Source organism: Ambystoma mexicanum, chromosome 12 (genome assembly GCF_040938575.1).
Source record: "Ambystoma mexicanum isolate Mex_15411 chromosome 12, UKY_AmexF1_1, whole genome shotgun sequence".
NCBI lineage: Eukaryota > Metazoa > Chordata > Amphibia > Caudata > Ambystomatidae > Ambystoma > Ambystoma mexicanum.
The window spans coordinates 1,052,269,588-1,052,287,968 of record NC_090936.1 but is presented as its reverse complement, the minus strand read 5'-3'; the positions used below and the strand labels follow the sequence as shown (position 1 = coordinate 1,052,287,968).

Here is an 18,381-nt window from a genome sequence, read left to right as displayed (position 1 = left end):
GCCGTGATTTGCAAATTTCTCCACATGTAAAATCAGCTGCTGCTTGCCTTCCATTTGCCAGAAATTCTTTTAACCTGCTAATCATTCCTGAATCATTGCTAGTGTGAGCCTGGACTAATATTAACTAGATACCACTCACCCTGAACCTCTGAAAGGGAATTAAAAGCATTTCCAGCATATTTCTCATCCATTGCTAGCACATATCAAAGCATTTGGGCCTGTGTTTTCAAAACTCCTATCTGTTTTCTGTAAGCTTGCTGGGATTGAACTGAATCACATTTGATTGCATTTCTGAGAACTGTGTGCTTCCTTCCATTTCCTTGCATTGCATCAAGGGGGGGAGGGGATTGCCAGAGAAAAGTGATTACATTGTTTGGTTGAAATCATATTGAGTATTTTCTGTACTGCATTCATTGAATATTGCATCCACCTGAGCTTACATAAAGCATCCTCTACCACATTATACTTTTGTTCCTATTTACCAGTGTGCTACCTTATCCATTTCATGTCAACTCATTAGTGATTATAAGAAGTGTGCTAGTGCCAGATTCTCCGTTGTTGATCCTTATCATATCAGATTAAGTGTGCTATTCAATTATTAATTTATCATAAAGTGTGATATATATATATTTTAAATTATCAAATAAACCTTTTAAACTTGCAAAACAGAACTACTTCTTGGCTCAGTGGGGTCAGGGGGATTCCAAGAGAGGGGTGTTATATAGGGGTAGTCATCCAGAACGCATGAACTGGACATAAAGATATATCAATAAGGGTTTTCATTCAGTATTCTAGACTAGGCGTTAACTTAGCTGTAGTGCTGAATTGAATCCTCTTACAGATTTCAACCTCTGTTGTTCTGTGTCGTTTTGCTTCCAAGACCAGCCGTTGATCATGGAGGCTTCAATCATAAACATTCTATCTTCGATGGCTAGACTGCAATGTCTTTGGCGAGATTAAAATGACAAATGAATGTCTCCATCCCAAGGTACTGGTCTTGGATGTCTTTCTTGCATCTGTCAAAGAACGAGTCCTTTCCCTTGTAGGAGAAGGCCGAGCCAGGCAGGAATCACATGTGGCAGAGGACGCTGTATTCCGTGTGGAGGTCCACGCTGATGGCTGCATTTGGGTTTCCGGGTCTTTGGAAATCAACCACTGTGTATACGATGCCTGCACGGTCCTGCAAGAAACACATCTGAATGAGAATTGAAATTCATTGATAAGGAGCAACCATAGGATGGACTGTAAATGTGATGGTGGAGATTTAAAATCCCATTTGCAAAGACTGCGGGAAGGGACCTGCAAGTCCAGTGGAATGGACCCGGAGGTTGACGATAGAATTGAATTTGGGAATGTAATTGTGATGCAAATGATCGAAAGAGCAAATGGATGAACTGAAGGTATGGATGAAGGGATTTAGAAAAGCAGTAGGCTGGCTTGGGAGTTCAATGAGCATGTCTGGAAAAAGGAAACACATTGGATGGTGTTGGCTTTGCGATGAAATGGATTTGCCACGCAAGGGAATGTATCTAGAATTTCCGTAGAAGAAACTTGAAGAGCAAACTGATGGGTTTGAAATGTGAGAAAGGGGATCGGAAGTGTAAAGCGATGGATTGTAAGCATAGTGGTACAGAATGAAAGTATAATGGAAGAGACTGGACCGCAAGCACAATGAAGGGGCTGGATGTGTGCTGGAAGGCAGTTGATGTGCAATGGATGGGATCAGGGTGTAAGAGAAGAGATCCGACATTGCAAAGAAAATACGGTTGCATGGGTTTGGGAGGCTGATGCTAACCTATAGTGCATGCAGGGGGTATGACAGCCAGTAATATTTGAAAGGCTCTGCAATGAGGGTGAGCAATGTCAAAGGGCAATAATGGTGTAGGGCAAGATTGGGAGATGTAGGCAGTGTTTGAGAAAGGTAGTGCAGAGCGATGGCAGAGAGTTGATTATGTGAGTTATGGCAGCCTTTTAGGGAGATGATTGGGGAAGAGCGCAGGTGGGTTGTGTGAGGCAGGTGGTGCAGTATAGTGGTTGGGATTTTCGTTTGTGGTGATGCAAACAGTGCAATGCTGAAGGTGATTGTCATCGGTCATTTAGGTCCTGATATTTGTTACTTGCGGGTTTGTTAGAAATAAAAAACATAAAGAGAATTCCTAAATCATTAACCTATTGTTTCACTGCTTAAATGATTCAAGCAATTGGAAGCCAGTTCATAAGTGATTGACAGGACAACAAATGGCAGAGGGCCAATCAGAGCAGTTGGTTTAAAACCTGTTCTTCCTTTTGGGCCACAAATGCCTTCTGCCATCTTCCAAAAGTACTTTGACAAAGTCCAGTGCATAGCCTTGGGGAGGGACAATGGGTTGGTCAAAGGGTGCAAGGGTTGCTTTTAGTTAATGGAGGTTTTACGTCAGAGGAGGTATATCGGGGCTCCGCAGAAAACCCAGACTGGGTCCCTAAGGCAGGGGGCAGCCACATGAGTATACATACCTCCACAACCCCATAGGCACCCATGACCACCAAGAGGGCATTTACAGGACCAATCACAACTTCATCACCCCTAGAGACACTGCTGGCCATAAAGGGGGAAGTGGGAAATCTGAATCCTGTAAAGCTACCCTGTATCATACAAACAATGGGGTACTGACATGTGTTGGTGGTGTGAGGAAGAAAATAAACACTATTCTCCCATTCTGGCTAGCATTTGCAGAGGTTACAAAGTTGCAAATAACCTTGGTGAAGGAGTTATACATTCAATGGACAGCTTCATATATTTACCAGAGGGGTTTCTGACTCTAGATTGACATGCTGAGAGAGCAAAAGAGCCCTGGTTAAAGGAGGTGATGGCAGCTGGGTCACAATGGATAGGGAAGGATACCTCACACATGCCGAGGGCCTTTTGAAAATCAAAGATGATGGCAGGCCTTAATATAATTTCAGGCCAACCCCCTTCCAACTTACATGGCCTCCAGCATTTATCCTAATCCCAAGATGGCACAGACCACACTAAACAGGTGCAAACTTGATGAACCACCCAATAGGAGGGGAGACTATACTATAAAAGCCAGCAAGCACAGTGTGTTGGAGGGGCATTTGAGAAGGGACTGGAGGAAGGTGTTTGGAGGAGGTTGGCGAGTGAAAGGCCTTTTCAGAGGAGAGTTGGAGGAGCCAGTTAGAGCATGAAAGGAGAGTATTAGGGTGATTGGAGGAGGATGTGATACCACCTAAAGGAGGGCATTGGAGGTTGTAGGGACAGCATTAAGGAGAGTGACGGAGGAGTTGGTACTATCTGGAGAATGATATATTGAGGAGGTTGGAATAGAAGTGTCATCTCATGTGAAGGAGACAGGGAGCTTCACAAAACCTGAGAAAGCTGTAGAATGATAGTTGACCCTTTGATAGTTCACCCTTTAGATATTAAGAGTACAAAGTTCTGGCAGTCTACGTCTGTCCATGGCAGAATTCAGATACAGGTGGAGGAACACGATGGTGTCATCTTACATGGCGTCAGGAAGGCTGTATGAGGAGTAGGCAGGAGGGAATAGTCCTGGAGACTCCAGATAAGGGAGGTGGTCAAGGGGACCAAGGCTGCCAGATACATCATCAAAACCATGACTTAAACAGATATCTATAGAACAAAAATCCTATGTCCGTCTGGGAAGGAAAGAGGACTAGAACCTGTGACATCCTTGCCATGGAGGACTCTTTACTGCCAGATTATGAGAAGCGAGTTAAGGAATCCCACCAACCATATCCCCAAGACAATGACAAGGGTTAGTTAATGGACTGTGGTGTGGGCCACTGAGAGTCCCAATACAAATATTTTAAGACTTTCCTTTCGTTATGTTCACAATCTTATTTGGACACCTCACCTTTGATTTTGGAACCCCTTTGAGAGATATTATTACATCCTGGTTGGGGGGCACCTTGACGCCATGATTAGTTTACCTTTCCTTACTCAAGGGATAAGTGGGGAGCACACAAAGGAACACTGACCCACCTTTGCTCAACAGAGGATTTTGTTAGTTGTACACTGCTTTGCCATAACACTTAAAGGTCTTTGCACCCCTCACTTCCACCTAAGCTACACTCATTTTTTGTTTTTCCATTAACAAAACACCTTTTGCACCTGATAAAAGTAATCTTGCAGCCATATTCCTTGACAGTACTAATGGGGTGCACAATCTCAAGAGGCCTTCCACATTCTGGCATCTTGAATTTGCTCTCTTTCTCCCCTCACCATTCTCTCTCTGACCACCTCAATTTAGGATATGTACTACAACCAAGATTTCTTACTGGTTTAGGTACACGTTTTAAATCACATTTTAAATGGAATTAGCCAAAGACAAAAATGCAAGACAATAATACATCCAACAACATAAAATGTTCTAATTAATACTGAACATAGACATTTGGGGAGGTCAGGCCCTTAAACAAAAAATGACTCATTTGGTACAAATATATTTTTTCCTGTTGGGTAAAAACAGTATGTTGACATGCAATACCACAGCCTGTATATAGCAGTAGCCTGAATCCTTGACGTGAAAGGGGCAATGCAGCTTTAATCACTTCTTTTACCTTGGACTCGAAGGATGGTTGGCTATCAAATATCATGTCCAGATAATTTACCATCGCCATAAGGGTTAAAGCAAGACCTTCTTGTGATGGCTACATAATGTGGCAGACATTATGACCTGCACAGCACATGAGCACTACCGCAACCATCTCAATATTAAGGTGCTTGCATCCAATTTATTTTCTGTAGACAATCAATCACATACCAGATATTGTCCAAGTAGCAGCGGAGAAAGGCCTTAGATAAGTGTTGTACCAGCTTTTTTATGCATTAAAATTGTGTAAATACCTTTCTATGCGTATCATTCACACATTAGGTGAGAGCAGAGGGCAGGTGATTTGACAGAAACCAGAGCATCTTGATTTTTATCTGCCTGGAGGAAATTGCAACAGAGTTTTGATTTTGTCTTTACCTCTTGATCTTCCTGGTAATGTGACATGGATTCCAGCTCTGTAATAAGACATAAAACAGGAATGAGATGCATGCATTGGTGACTTGCAAGTTAAAACTCTTGTTGGGGCTGCAACACTGACTGTTCCAATAACACAATTTAGTTTTGGCCATATTGGTGTTTTAGCACCACTACAGTAAAAATCGAATTGATGTAGTAAAACTGTTTGAGACTACACAACACGTATCTGCTTGCTATTAGGTAACCCACCTTTTGATATAGGTCTGTACTACACACGTTGGTAGTGTGACTGAGCAGCCAGGCCTATCTCAAGAGGGGTAAATGTGAACTTCAGAGCTGTAGCGATGAAATTCGTAAATACAAGTAACCAAATAACCCTTACGCTCAAGGTTTCAGTTATAAATAGTTATTTAATTATTTAACATCAATTTTTAAAAACACGTTCTTTAAAAAGGCAATTCTTGTAACAATGTAAATACACTTTTAAAATCACTTTTCAGAATCAGACTAAGTTAGTGGATACTCTTTGGATATGCTTCTTACACAATTCCTACACCCTGAGGTGACATCATTCACAAGGGCAGTAATGGCATTTATATATCACACTAGTTATACTTGGCAGATTCTGAGGTTGGAAGGAAAGGGTTAAACAGGCTCTCAGTGCACGTGAGGGCACTTAAATCTTCCAATGAAATCTAGACAAGCCTTTCCCAGTAATAACAGTCTAAAACAAGTTACCACCTATGAGGGACAAACAATATCAAAGTCAATGGTCTAGAAGGGTCTGCAGGGAGCCAGGACAGGCAAAGTCAATTGGAGCACAGTCTATGGAGCTGAGGCACTTTTTAGAATAAAGTCCTGCACAAGGTTAGAGAGTTTGTTAAGAAAAAGCCCTTGTAGGGTCACAAGCTGTTAAGCCTCTGAGAAATAGAGTTGGAATCAACTCCAAAAGTAAGCCACTGCAAGTCTCAACTGAGAAAAGCACACCTCAAAGAAAATGAGGTAAGTACCCCAAGCCTAAACAGTATGTCTGGTTTGAAGAAGAGTGGTGCAGCCCGATTCTGTCCTGTTACAGCAGTGCAGACCCTGTGTTCCTGAGCCTCAGACGTGGGGACAAGAGGAAGGATGTCTGGAGGGCTCCTGCGGCAGCAATTTGGAGGTTGTTGGCTGCTACAGGCTCTTTTTGTTTCAGCAGCACTTTGCAGTTTCAGCACTTGGCAAACAGCACCATCGTGGATCTCGGATACTGGTTGGGCTCCCTTCACTCCTTGGGTCCTGTACTCTGGTGAGGAGACTCAAGCTCTGGTCGTTCTGCTTCTGGAGGGTCCTTATGAGACTCCTGGAGCTTCTAGCCGGATTTCAGACATTGCACTTGACTACGAATTTCCCGAACCCTGGCACTCGGTTCTTGCAGCAGCGAAGAAGTACAGCCAGTCGGGGAAGATGGTCCAGTGGAGTTTGTATCCGGGTTAGTTGGTCCCGCTAACCCAAGGGAAGAAGTCGTCCCTTACAGAGCTTCTCTGTTTAATTGAAAAAGGAGTTTCAGCACAGCAGCAGGGCTTCACCGGGCGATTCAAAGTTCCAGGAGGATGCAGCAAACTTCGTTCATGGTTTCTTCGTCTGGTGTTTCTCCCAGTGGTCGACTTCACCGCTAGTCCCAAAACCCTCACCTTTTAAGCAGGTTTATCCCATTCATGCACAGCCTAGGCTGCCAATCAGGACTGGTTGCATTCATGCATTCCTAGACACAAAGGACAGTATCCTCCCTCATATTCTGTCCTTCCAGACACACTGAAGCCAGAGGCGGGCTTCAGGGCTGAAGCTCGCCAAAGGCAAAATGAGAAAAGGGCTCGAACCTGGCTCCACACACAGAGTAAAACCCAAGAAAGACCTCACAAACAAAAAAGGTTGAAAAAAGAAGACCGGGCTCTTTTGACGAAATAGTCACCTATGAGTGCTATACTGGAGCAGAGGGTTCAGCCTGCGGTAGAAAAGCAGAATGGTAGATAAAATTAAACCACTGCCACCAGCCATTTAACGTAGGGAGGGTAACATAAAAATGTCACATGAGAATGTAGGATAAGGGGCTACTAGGTAACCCCCCAGCACCCCACATAAGATGGGGTGTGCTGGATTTACAAAAATAAAAGGTAAGTAAAGTCAATTTCACTTTACTGTTCTTGGGAACAGTAGTTCACACAAGAAAAGGTATTGAAACCTTATGAGAAATCTAAAGGATTTCTCCGTGACACTGCACTGAAAATGCTGTGTGTCACCATACAAAAAGTAGATGCCTGTGGAGTTTGTCAGACTCCAAAAATAGAGGAAACAGATAATGCAAATCAGGTAAAAAAAACACATGAGAGAGTGAGACCTCTTCTATGCAAAAAGAAGCTGCAGTGGGATACAGAGGAGCGTTGCAGACACCGGCAAGGAATCTGATGCGATAAGATCCCAGGATTCGTCACCACCCTTCCCTTATCAAAGTTGCGTCATGGTGACTACATTGTCACCCCCAAAAGTTGAAGCCACTACCCGCCTGTGCTTGAAATGCCTTTCAGTTATAGGTGGGGGTACAGAGCATGCACAGGTTAATATGTATTGTAGCAATATCCACATGGTCTACATGCCCTGCTGTGATTGACAGTGTGTACTCCTAGGTGGGGGTATAGGACCTGTCAGGCAGGGGAGTACTGCATGGAAGTTATCAATGGTTGTTTCTAAAGGGCTGTCCTCTCATGCACCATAATTTACAACTGTACCACTGCAGCGATGGAAAGTTTTCACCATTAATCAACAATCCCATTTTACACTAATCCAAGTTATTAATCAAGGGCCGGCCCTACGGCCATGAAGAGCGTGTTCTTGAGCCTTGTGTCGTCTGTCAAGCCTATGGCTCCTGCATAGAGTCCCTGAGCCATATGACCCAGCGAGGCCCTAGATTTGAGGTGTCTCGTAGTTCAAATGGGCCTGGCATGTGCATGACTTGTGATGTGCCCCCTGCTGCTTGGGCTGGTTGGTAATTTCCTTGCGCAGTGTCTGCTCCTCCGGATGATGATGCGGTTGCAACTGCTGGGTCTGACATGTCTGTATGGGGGGGGGGCTTGTGGCCTGTGTTTATTGTTGCTGACTGCGTTAGTGCCGGTGAGTTCTTTAGTGTGACTAGTTGAATGCTTTCCTCTGTTCCCTGTTGATTGGGTCTTCTTGACTGCCCCCCACTGCCTTGGCCTGCACTTGCGCGTGTTAGCTGGGCCGACTTTTGTGAGCTTGCGCGTACACCTCGAGGGGAGCTGCACGAGGGTCTGCAGCTTGGCGTGGCTGGTGCTTACTGGCTTATACCCGCTCTTTCCAGCTAGTCCGCTCACGTGTGATGGCTGGGCCGCTTTGTGTTGTCCTATGTATTCTCCTCGTGGAGCGTTGCACGTGGGGCTGCAGCTGGGCGTGGCTGGTGATCGCCGGCGTGTGTCTGCTTTTCCCAGCGAGTCCGCTCGCCTTTTGGGGCTGCTCCGCTTGCCTTCCCCCGTGTGTGCAGGTCCGCGCACGTGTCCTGGTAGGATGCTTCAGATCTCCAGCTGTATGGGTGTGGCGCGTTGTCATCCGCGCAGCGGCTTCGTGCTGGGGTGAGGTGGGCGCGTCGCGTTCCTGCAGCTGTCCGTGCTTGAGGCGCGCCAATGCGCTATATTGCCCGACAGCAGACCTCCTTGAGGCACGGGCGGGTCACTTGACCCCTCATCGCCATTGTTGAGACCTCGCCTGGGCCTCCAAGCACCTGACACAAATGAGACACGGGAGCTAGGGTATCTGCTACCTTCTTTATTTCACAACCGGCATACAACTGCCAAACTTGTTCCCGCCCCCTCTCTAACCCCTACGTAACATCTTGTCTGTCCTGCTGGGACCGCAATGGTGGCCCACCCACACAACAATGTGGGAAGTGCTGACAGACGGGTCTGCTATACAGTGTGTTTAAGGTGCCCTTGTTAGTAAATTGGCGAAACAGTAAACTAGCTTGGCGCCTTACCAGTGTCGTGCCATTCCTTACAGTACTCTGTGTTCCTTTTAGAGTTCTATCTGATAATCATCCAGTAATACCAACCCAAGTAAAAAGAAACATTGGCAAAGCTAACAGTTTTGGCTTTTCTGTCAGCATGGAAAATAGACATTTGCCAGGCGCTGACATAATAGTACTGCCCACCATAAGATAGCAACTGCTTGAAAACGGTGTTAGTACCTGGGCATATGATAGAAGTGCCAGGCACATGCCTATCTAATACCTACTAAAAAGGCAAATGTGTTGGCTTTGCCAGTGCTTAGTTTTAACAAGACCTCAGAGCAAGGAACAGATTCAAGAAAACATTTTGCTTATTGATCAAGTGGTTGAATGTAAATTTCGTTAAGACATTGTTAGTACACTCATTTACAGCAGAAAGTAAGTCATTAACTCTCAGAAGACGGCTTTGAAATACCACTGGCAGGCCCAATAAAGTTCAAAGATCAATGTTACTGCTTGGTAGAGCTAGCTCAAAGATCTCACAGGAGGATCTCACAGGAGGATGTGTTTTGGGCAAAGAGAGGGGCAGGTAGTGAGTAGAAATGGATGAAAGAGATTCATATGGCCATATGCAATCAATCAGAGGGAAAATAACCAAACAACCAAATGTCACCCACAAGCTGTGTGTCCCTCGTCACATTCCAACCATATCCTTCCTATCTGTACTTTTGCAATATCCAAAGCAAACAACAAAAATAATGGATTACTCATAAAATAAATATACATTTTGAGAGTAGTGAAAATTAAAATGAAGACATTAAACATGATGAACCCCATAGGCCCAATACTCTTACTTTGAAGGATTCTGAGGTGTATGGGATGTCATATAATGCCCCGCCTTTTCTGTGTACGGATGCTGGGTCATTGACGGTTTCACACTGCCAGGATGACCAGATTGCTGTTCATCCTTCCATAGAAGATGAGCTCTCAAACTCTTTGAGGCAGAATATGGAGGTCACATGTATGACTATTAGCCTTAAAGGCAAAATAACCTCTGTGACGGGACTAAACATTTATTTGCTTAACACCCGTTCGCTGATTAAACATGCCACCGAGGTAGCTGTTTTTATTGAGGAGAAAAAAGAACGATATCTGTGCTATCACAGAATCTTGGGGTCATGAAGCTGCGGGTCCCTCTTTGGACTTGGCTGTACCTAACGGATACAGTATGGTCAGGCATGACAGAATCAATGGTAGGGGAGTGGGGGTGACCCGTATGATATGATATGATAAGGCATTTATAACGCACCCATATCCAAGTGTTTCAAGACGCGACGAGGCAAGGGAGGGGGAACAGAGGGAAGACATACAACGATCCTACAAGGTCAGGTGTCATTCAGATCGCACAAGTGCATGGGAGGGGGGAAAAAGAACGATATCTGTGCTATCACAGAATCTTGGGGTCATGAAGCTGCGGGTCCCTCTTTGGACTTGGCTGTACCTAACGGATACAGTATGGTCAGGCATGACAGAATCAATGGTAGGGGAGTGGGGGTGACCCGTATGATATGATATGATAAGGCATTTATAACGCACCCATATCCAAGTGTTTCAAGACGCGACGAGGCAAGGGAGGGGGAACAGAGGGAAGACATACAACGATCCTACAAGGTCAGGTGTCATTCAGATCGCACAAGTGCATGGGAGGGGGGAAAAAGGGAAAGTGCAGTTTGGGGGGGGCGGAGTTGTGGGGGAGAGGAGGGGACGGTGCAGTACATGGGATATTTGAATAAATACACAATAAATAGAATACGGCGAGCAGGTGGCAAGTGCAGGGGTAAGTGCAGACAACGGGTGCCACGTGCTGGTGGTGGGACTGTAGGGAAACAGAAACAGTCCCCATGAGTGGGGGTGCCAGGAAGGCAGTGCAGGTGTGCAAACTGGGGGGGCTACGGGGTCTAGGCCCGAGATCAGAGGGGTGGCCAGGTAACCAGTGCAATTTCAGCCAGTGCAATTTCAGCAAGAAAGTCAGCGGGGAAGAGGAGGAGAAAAAGCAGAAGCAAAGAGAAAGGTTTTGAGGTGTTTCCGGAACTGGGGATGGTTTTCCTCGTGTTTCAGGGAGGCAAGGAGGCTGTTCCAGGGGGAGGCTCCAGCCGAAGAAAGAGACCTACCTCCAACTCGTTGCTTGGAGAAGCGACTGGCCCTGAGGGAGTTGGAGGCGGATGAGCGAAGAGATCGAGAAGGCAGGGATTTAGGAAGAGAGAGTTGAAGGTAATGAGGCCTCAGAAGGCCTTGTGGACCATGCAGAGGGCTTTGAACTTAATCCTCACAGCCACTGGGAGCCAATGGAGAGATTTCAGTCTTGGAGAAATACGATCCCTGGGCTTGAGGCCAAGGACAAGTCACACAGGCCTGTTCTGGATAAGTTACAGAGAGCAGAGAGTAGAAGCAGGAAGATTTAGAGGCTGTTGCAATAGTCCAGCTTAGAGAGAACCAGAACTCTGGAGACAGTGAGCTTCTGGGGGAAGGAGAGAAAGGGAAGAATACCTCTGAGGAGGTGAAGCTGGTAGTGTGACTTCTTAGAGAGGTCAGAGATGTGAGGAGAGAAGGAGAGTGTGGAGTCGAAGATGACCCTGAGGTTTTTGGCCTTGCAGGGGGGGGGGCAAGGGAGGCTGGCCAGAGAGTGACAGGAAAGGAGGAAGCGGGTGTGCCGATGAGGAGAATTTCAGTCTTACTGGCATTGAGGCAGAGATCATTGACAGCACACCACTCCTGGATGGTGGCAGACAGTCAGAGATGAGAAAGGGAGAAGAGGTGGCTGAGGGTTGCCTGAAAATGAGCTGAGTGCCATCCTCACAGCACTGGAAATTGGGGCAGAGCTTGGCAATGCGGTGGGCAAGAAGTGCCAGTTATGGGTTGAACAACCAGGGAGAAAGCTTAGAACCCTGGGGAACACCAAAGATACAGATAGAGAAAGAGGAGAGGAAGGACCCAATTTGAACCTGGGAAGGACGATCAGAGAGGAACTAAGTCAGCCATGCCAGGGCCTGACCGGTGATACCCAGGTTATCACTGAGACGGTTGAGCAGGATGGCATGGTTAACCGTGTCAAAGGCAGGAGAGAGATCAAGTAAGATGAGGACACAAGGGGTGTTGGAGTCAATGTTGGAGAGCAGGTCTTCACAGATGTTCAGAAGAGCAGTTTCCGTCCTTCTGGCGGCTCTGAAGCCAGACTGATGATCATGGAGACAACCACCAGATTCAGTGTGAAGATTGAGCTGGGTGATGGCCAGCTTTTCCAAGAGTTTGCCAAATAAAGGAGTGATGGAGATTGGGCGATAGCTAGCCAGGCAGGATGGGTCGGCAGATGGTTTCTTAAGAAGAGGGTGCACAAGGCAGTGATTCAGGGGGGAGAGGAAGACTCCAGTGGTGAAGGAGTGGTTGCAAAAATCAGCCAAGGTAGGAGACAGGGAGTCAATGTGGTCCTTGATGGTTTTGGAGGAACAGGGATGTACCTGTTTTGATGAGACTTTCATAGATCAGACTTGTCTAGAAACCTCATCAGGGGAGAACAGGGGAAAGGAAGAGAAGGAGGGAATAGAGGTGGCCAAAGAAGGGCCAGAGGAGGAGCAGGGAGTAGAGGGGGGAAGGGGACAGGAGGAAAGAGAGGACCTGAGTTTTAGAGATGAAATGACAAGCCAGTGCTGTGCAGAGGGCATGGGAAGAGACGGGAGAGGTAGAGACTGCAACTGGATTGGCTAGTTCCTTGCAGATTTTAAAGAGTTCAGCTGAGTTGTTAGAAGCCTCAGAGATGCGGGCTTGAATATGATCTCTCTTCTTGGTGAGGACAGAGAGACCGTATTGCCTTTGGAGCAGGCGGCAGGCCAGTTTGTCAGAAGATGCACATGGAGCACGCCATTTCCTCTCAGCCACTCTGCACTTGTGTTTAAGGGTGACAAGGTCAGAGTCGTACCAGGAGTTGCACTTGGCTTTGGGCTTCAGGGGGATCCTCATGACTGGGGCAAGATCATTGAGAGTGTCAGAAAAGAAAAGGGCGGTGTCAGGGTGTGAGTCAGCCAGAGAGGGAGGGGAATGTGAGAAAGCGGCGGCGAAAGCCTCAACTGACACGCGCTTCATGGGTCAGATGACCGAGAAGGTGGGTGGCAGTGATGGAGTTTGTTTGGCCTGGGGGGTAGAGAGGGTGAGCTGGGAGGAAAGGAGAAAGTGATCACTCCAGGAGAGGGGAGAAGTGAGACGGGAGAAAGAGGAAATTCTGGGGAGATCAGAACATCCAGAGTGTGCCCTGCAGAGTAAGTCGGGCCAGAGGGGAGAATAGAGAGTGAGAGAGAGTCACAAAGGTTGCAAAAGAGTCCAGAGGAAGGACAGGAAGCATCCAGGTGGATGTTGAAGTCTCCAAGAAGGAGGAGATGAGTGTTGGAGACCAGAAGGGAAGAGGAGAGGTCTGCCCACTCAGAGAGGAAGGAGGAGATCTGACCAGGTGGTCGATAGATAGTAGCCACAATAAGGGAATGGCTAGGAGAGAGAGAGAGAGCCTGCAGACGAGGCATTCGAAAGAGGAGTAGGCCTGCGTGGGGATGACAAAGGCAGGAACCCACGCTGGGAAGATCAGGGCTACACCCCTTCCAGAACGGTTGGACCTGGAGGCAGAGAGGATCTTGTAGCCGTCAGAGAGGAGAGTGTCAACACTCGTGACAGAGCTGGCCGTGAACCATGTCTCGGTGAGACCGAGGACATTGAGGTTAAGTTCCTCCAGAAGGCGGCAGATGTCAGAGGAGTGTTTGACAGCTGAGGGAGAGTAAAGAGTGGTGATATGGAGAAGGTCGCCATCCTTGAAAGACTTCCAGGGAGGGGTACACATCAGAGGTACGCACTGCAGAGGTGTGGAAGAAGCCCGAGGGGGGCAGAAAGGGAAGGAGGAGAGGGCAAGGAGGCCCGGGGGGAGGCAGCAGGGGAGGCAAGGAGGCCGTGGAGGAGGGAGGGGGAACAACAGGAGAAGAAAGGTAATTGATGATTATCTACAGATCCTGCCTGCCCATTTGGGAAGTAAAACACCATCTTATTGAAGCTATTGAAATGAAACTTGTGAAAATAGGCTTGAACACTGAGGCAACTGTTAATTTCCTGGTTCTATATAGATGCCCTTTGGTCATGGATGATTTCTCTTTCTGATTTTATTCTCCCTCTTCTAAAACCTAATACAAAATGTGTGTTGCTAGGAGATTTTAATTTATGGCTGTGACAGGGGGCCGATAGCAGAGCCCTGGAACTTGAGGGCATGCTGTCAAAAAATAAATATCTGGGTTTTACCCCAAAGGTCAATGTACCCACACATATTAAAGGACATACCTTAGATTGGGTTGCCACCCTTAATGTCCCTGTTAAAGATTTGTCAGTATATCCATGCACACTGTCTGACCATTTTTTCATTCTTTTTACATTAATATCAACACATCCTACTAAAGTTAAGGGATGGACTAAGCAGATTATGCTGTACAGAAATACAAGGAACCTTACTAGGGAGCGTATGGATCCTCTCCTGAGCTTCTCCATCAGAAAGATCAATAGCCTAGTGCCGGCTGAAGAGTTGTCTAAAGCTATGACTTCGTCCTTTGATAACATCACTAACACATTAGCCCCCCGTCAAGACGAAACAAAAAAAAGTTGCTCCTAGAAAATGCTTGGTTCTCGGAAGACCGTAGGAAACTTAAAACATATATGCCTGGAAGAAGAATCCATCCTCCCCCTTTTTCGTTACTTATAAAAGAGCTGTAAAACATTATAAATATGCTATCACTAATGCAAAGAAAAATAGTTTAATAACAGAATTACTAACGTACAATGTGAAACAAAGGAACTGCTTAAGATTTTAAAAGAACAAGCAACACCTTTTAGGCAGGAGATTTCCACCATCACTAAGGTTGCAGCTTGGTGCACATCAATTCAGGAAGCAATGCAGGGTAAGCTTAATAAAATCAGATCTGACATCGTCAGTAAAAAGGTTATATTCTCAGATACTCCCAGAGCCACCAACCAAGTGTGCACGGTTTTTAACTCCCAGGCCTCAGAGTTTAATTTTATTCCCATAACGGTTGATGAATGATCAACTATTATTAAGCAATTTAAGACTACTTCATGCAATGCTGACCCATGCCCTGCTTTAATTATTAAATCTTGCTCGCATCCTATTGGACGCTATTGGCATGTTTAATAACGCATCCTTTGCCGAAAATCTGGTGCCAATGGACTTAATAAAGGCATGGATTACACCTATTATTGAAAAACCTAGTTTGTCTGAGGATAATCCATTGAATTTTAGACCTATCACTAACACTCCTTTTTTATTGAAGATTCTCGATCGAGTGGCATATGCCCAGATAACTGCCCACCTGAACTCTTATCCACATTCTTCATCCGCACCAATCAGGTTTCAGGCAGGGGTATGGAACCGAGTTGGCCCTTCTGGAATTGAAGTCTAGATTGGTTGACCGTATGGATAGAGGCTTTACATCCCTTCTTATACTCTTAGACCTATCAGTCACCTTCGACCTGGTGGATCATTCTATACGGATCCCAAGGTTGAAGGAGGTCGCAAACCTATCCAATAGGGCATCTATGTGGCTCTCTTCCTTTTTAAATGATAGGGAATGTAGGGTCTTCTCCGATGAGGCGGAATCTCCACCGGCACTTTTAAAATTCGGGGTGCCCCACGGAGCTTGCCTCTCAACCTGTGTGTACACAATTTTTACTGTTCCGTTTTGAAACATCTTGATCTTAATGGCATTACATTTACCAATTACGCTGATGATACGGAGTGTCTGATACTACTGTCGGGTAATCATGAGAAGGACGAATGCTGTCTTAATAAGGTCTATTCTATCGTGGAAAACTGGATGGTCCAGAATAACCTCGCTCTAAATAGGAGCTTTAAATCACTACACAAAAAAAGGTTAAAACACTGGGTGTAGTACTGGACCAACACCTTAATATTAAAGACCATGTCAGTTCTGTCATGTCATTGTCTGCATACTATATAAAACTCCAGGCTCATCTACGCCCTTTTATTACTCAACAGAACACGGAGACCATTGCTAGAGCAATAGTGGATGCTAAAAAAGATTACTGTTGTAGTTTACTGATAGGTATCAATAAAGGAGAGTGCAAGAGATTGCAGATTGTACAGAATAGTGCAGTGAGAGTGGTTATGGGTAATGCTCGCTTAGATCAGATCTCAGAGGCTCGCCGTAACCTTTACTGCTTACCAGTAGAATCTAGACTTTTATATTGTCTTGCTCTTATTGTATATAAATGTCGGCAGGGTAAAATGTCGGCGTATCTTCAGGCCCTGATCAATGAAAAGGGCCATCTCAGGAGCCTTAGGTCTAACAATACTGACGTGTTGCATGTTCCGAAATCCAACACGCTCAAGGCCAGTAAAACGTCCTTCTTGCATGCGGCTCCCAGAGATTGGAATGGACTACCCCCCAAGCTCAGGGGAATTAAATCCATTGAAGTTTTTAAAAAGAAACTCAAGACATGTCTTTTTAATGCATTTTTCTAGCTTTCTAGTCTTTTCGCTGGTTTCTGCTAGCCAAGAGGTTTTTATGTTCTCTGTGTGTATGTCCTTTTGGCACCCTTAAGCCTTGGGGTCCATGGATAGTGCGGTAATAATTATTAAAGTAAAGTAAATGACTAATTAAACAATAATACATCAGTTCAAAGAATGCTGCAACTTTTAAAAAATCGTAGCAAAACCACATAGTTGTTAAACATAATTTATTGTCATTGCAGGTGACAAAATATAATGGCGAACTACCCATAGCACAGCCTCCTTCCCTTTACCATCCCCCCATCTACTTTCATTGGTCTGATGTCCGAATTATGAACTAACAATACATGCAACAACTCCCTATAAGCCACCAACTCATTAAAACGTTTGCCTAAATGTTCTTCCCTTTTTTCTGCAATCATTTGCTTTAATTAATGCACTGGATTATTTACTCCCGTTTCAAATGTGTGTAGTGTACAGTGCATGGTGTTTGATTGTAATTTATTGAAAGCATCGTTGTGAATTCAATTAGTAATACTAACATGTAGATGATCATTTTTTCACGATTTACTGGAGTTTGTTTTTAACCAAAAACATTATTTGTACTTCTTTATTTTTACCATAGGTTTTTTTTCTGGATTACCTTTACTGTGTACACATTAAGCCCCCACTAGACCTAACGCTTTAAACAATTGATGATTCTTTATTGGGGTCTTTCTTTCAGGGCAAGCTACACGCACCCACAGAATGGCATGAAAGTCTCTTTTGATTTCTGTGTTTAAAGGTATTTAGGAAATCTTACCACTGCTGTTGCTCCTTTGTGAGGCCAGCAAACAGGATTGCCTGCAAAAAAAACGTACAGATCATAATTTGTTTAAATATTTCAGTACACTGAACTTTATTGAAATATATCACAATAAGATTAATGTGAGCCCCAATGGTACCCTACTTCAGATTAAATCTTCTCTCAATTCAAATGATCTCTATAGTAAGAATTCCTTACATTAAATATATATCAGTATTCCATTTAAGAACGAATCAAATATATTTGATAAAAATCCAACTTAATTTGCCCTTTTTCCAAGTTACGTATATTTAAGGCGGAATTGAATCAGAAAATAATTCTTCATTTATAAAAAGTACATTAATACATGACCATTTTAAAATCCAAGATTATTTTTATTTTTATTGGACATTTGTATGGCGCCTATACACATGTTTTTCCAGGCGTCACAAGACAGGATGTGGGTGGGGGGGGGACAAGGGAATAACAATAAAAAAACTTTAAAAAAAAAGGATATATTGTCCTTGTGACAATCTTACAATGTAAGTGCTTGAGAAGGTGGTAAGTGCAGGGGGTAGAGGGAGAAGTGCAGGAGTGGGGCGACCCCAGGCAAGGGGCAGGGAAGTGCTAGGGGGCCAGGAAGCAAGTGCCAGGGGAAAAAGGGGGACAGGATGAGTGCAGTGGGCAAGGTGGACCAAGTTGGGCTAGTCCGGCAAAGGGTGCCCGAGGGCAAGTGCTGGAACAGGATGCAGAGGGGGCAGGTGGGGGTTGGTCTGGCCCCAGTATGACTCTGAAGAGACTGGTCCCCAGTCATAGCGGCAGAGGAAGAGTTAGCACGGGAGGGGGATAGGAAAGGAAGAGTTGAAAAGGAAAGTCTTGAGAAGTTTCTGGAACTTTAAAAGATCCAGGTCAAGTCAGAGAGGGAAGGAAGTCCATTCCAGAAGGAGGAGCCATCCGCAGAATGGGATCTACCTCGCACTCTCTGCTTGGAAAAAAATTTGACCTGCAGAGAGTTGGATCCAGAGGACCGAAGGACTCTGGTCGGGGG

The 18,381-nt window shown here is 45.3% G+C and overlaps 1 protein-coding gene across 2 annotated transcripts in view; it reads right to left on the bottom strand.

Moving 5' to 3' along the window:
- Positions 1-846: 846 nt before the first annotated feature.
- LOC138513092 (tyrosine-protein phosphatase non-receptor type substrate 1-like) overlaps positions 847-18,381 on the bottom strand; it is a 360,255-nt gene continuing 342,720 nt past the window's right edge. For both annotated transcript variants that reach the window (XM_069627760.1, XM_069627761.1), the window contains 3 exons: positions 17,352-17,392; positions 4,992-5,029; positions 847-1,180 (listed from right to left, as the gene is read on the bottom strand). In XM_069627760.1, coding sequence (XP_069483861.1) covers positions 1,070-1,180; positions 4,992-5,029; positions 17,352-17,392 — 190 coding nt within the window. In that variant the 3' untranslated portion in view covers positions 847-1,069. The remainder of the gene's footprint in view (positions 1,181-4,991; positions 5,030-17,351; positions 17,393-18,381) is intronic.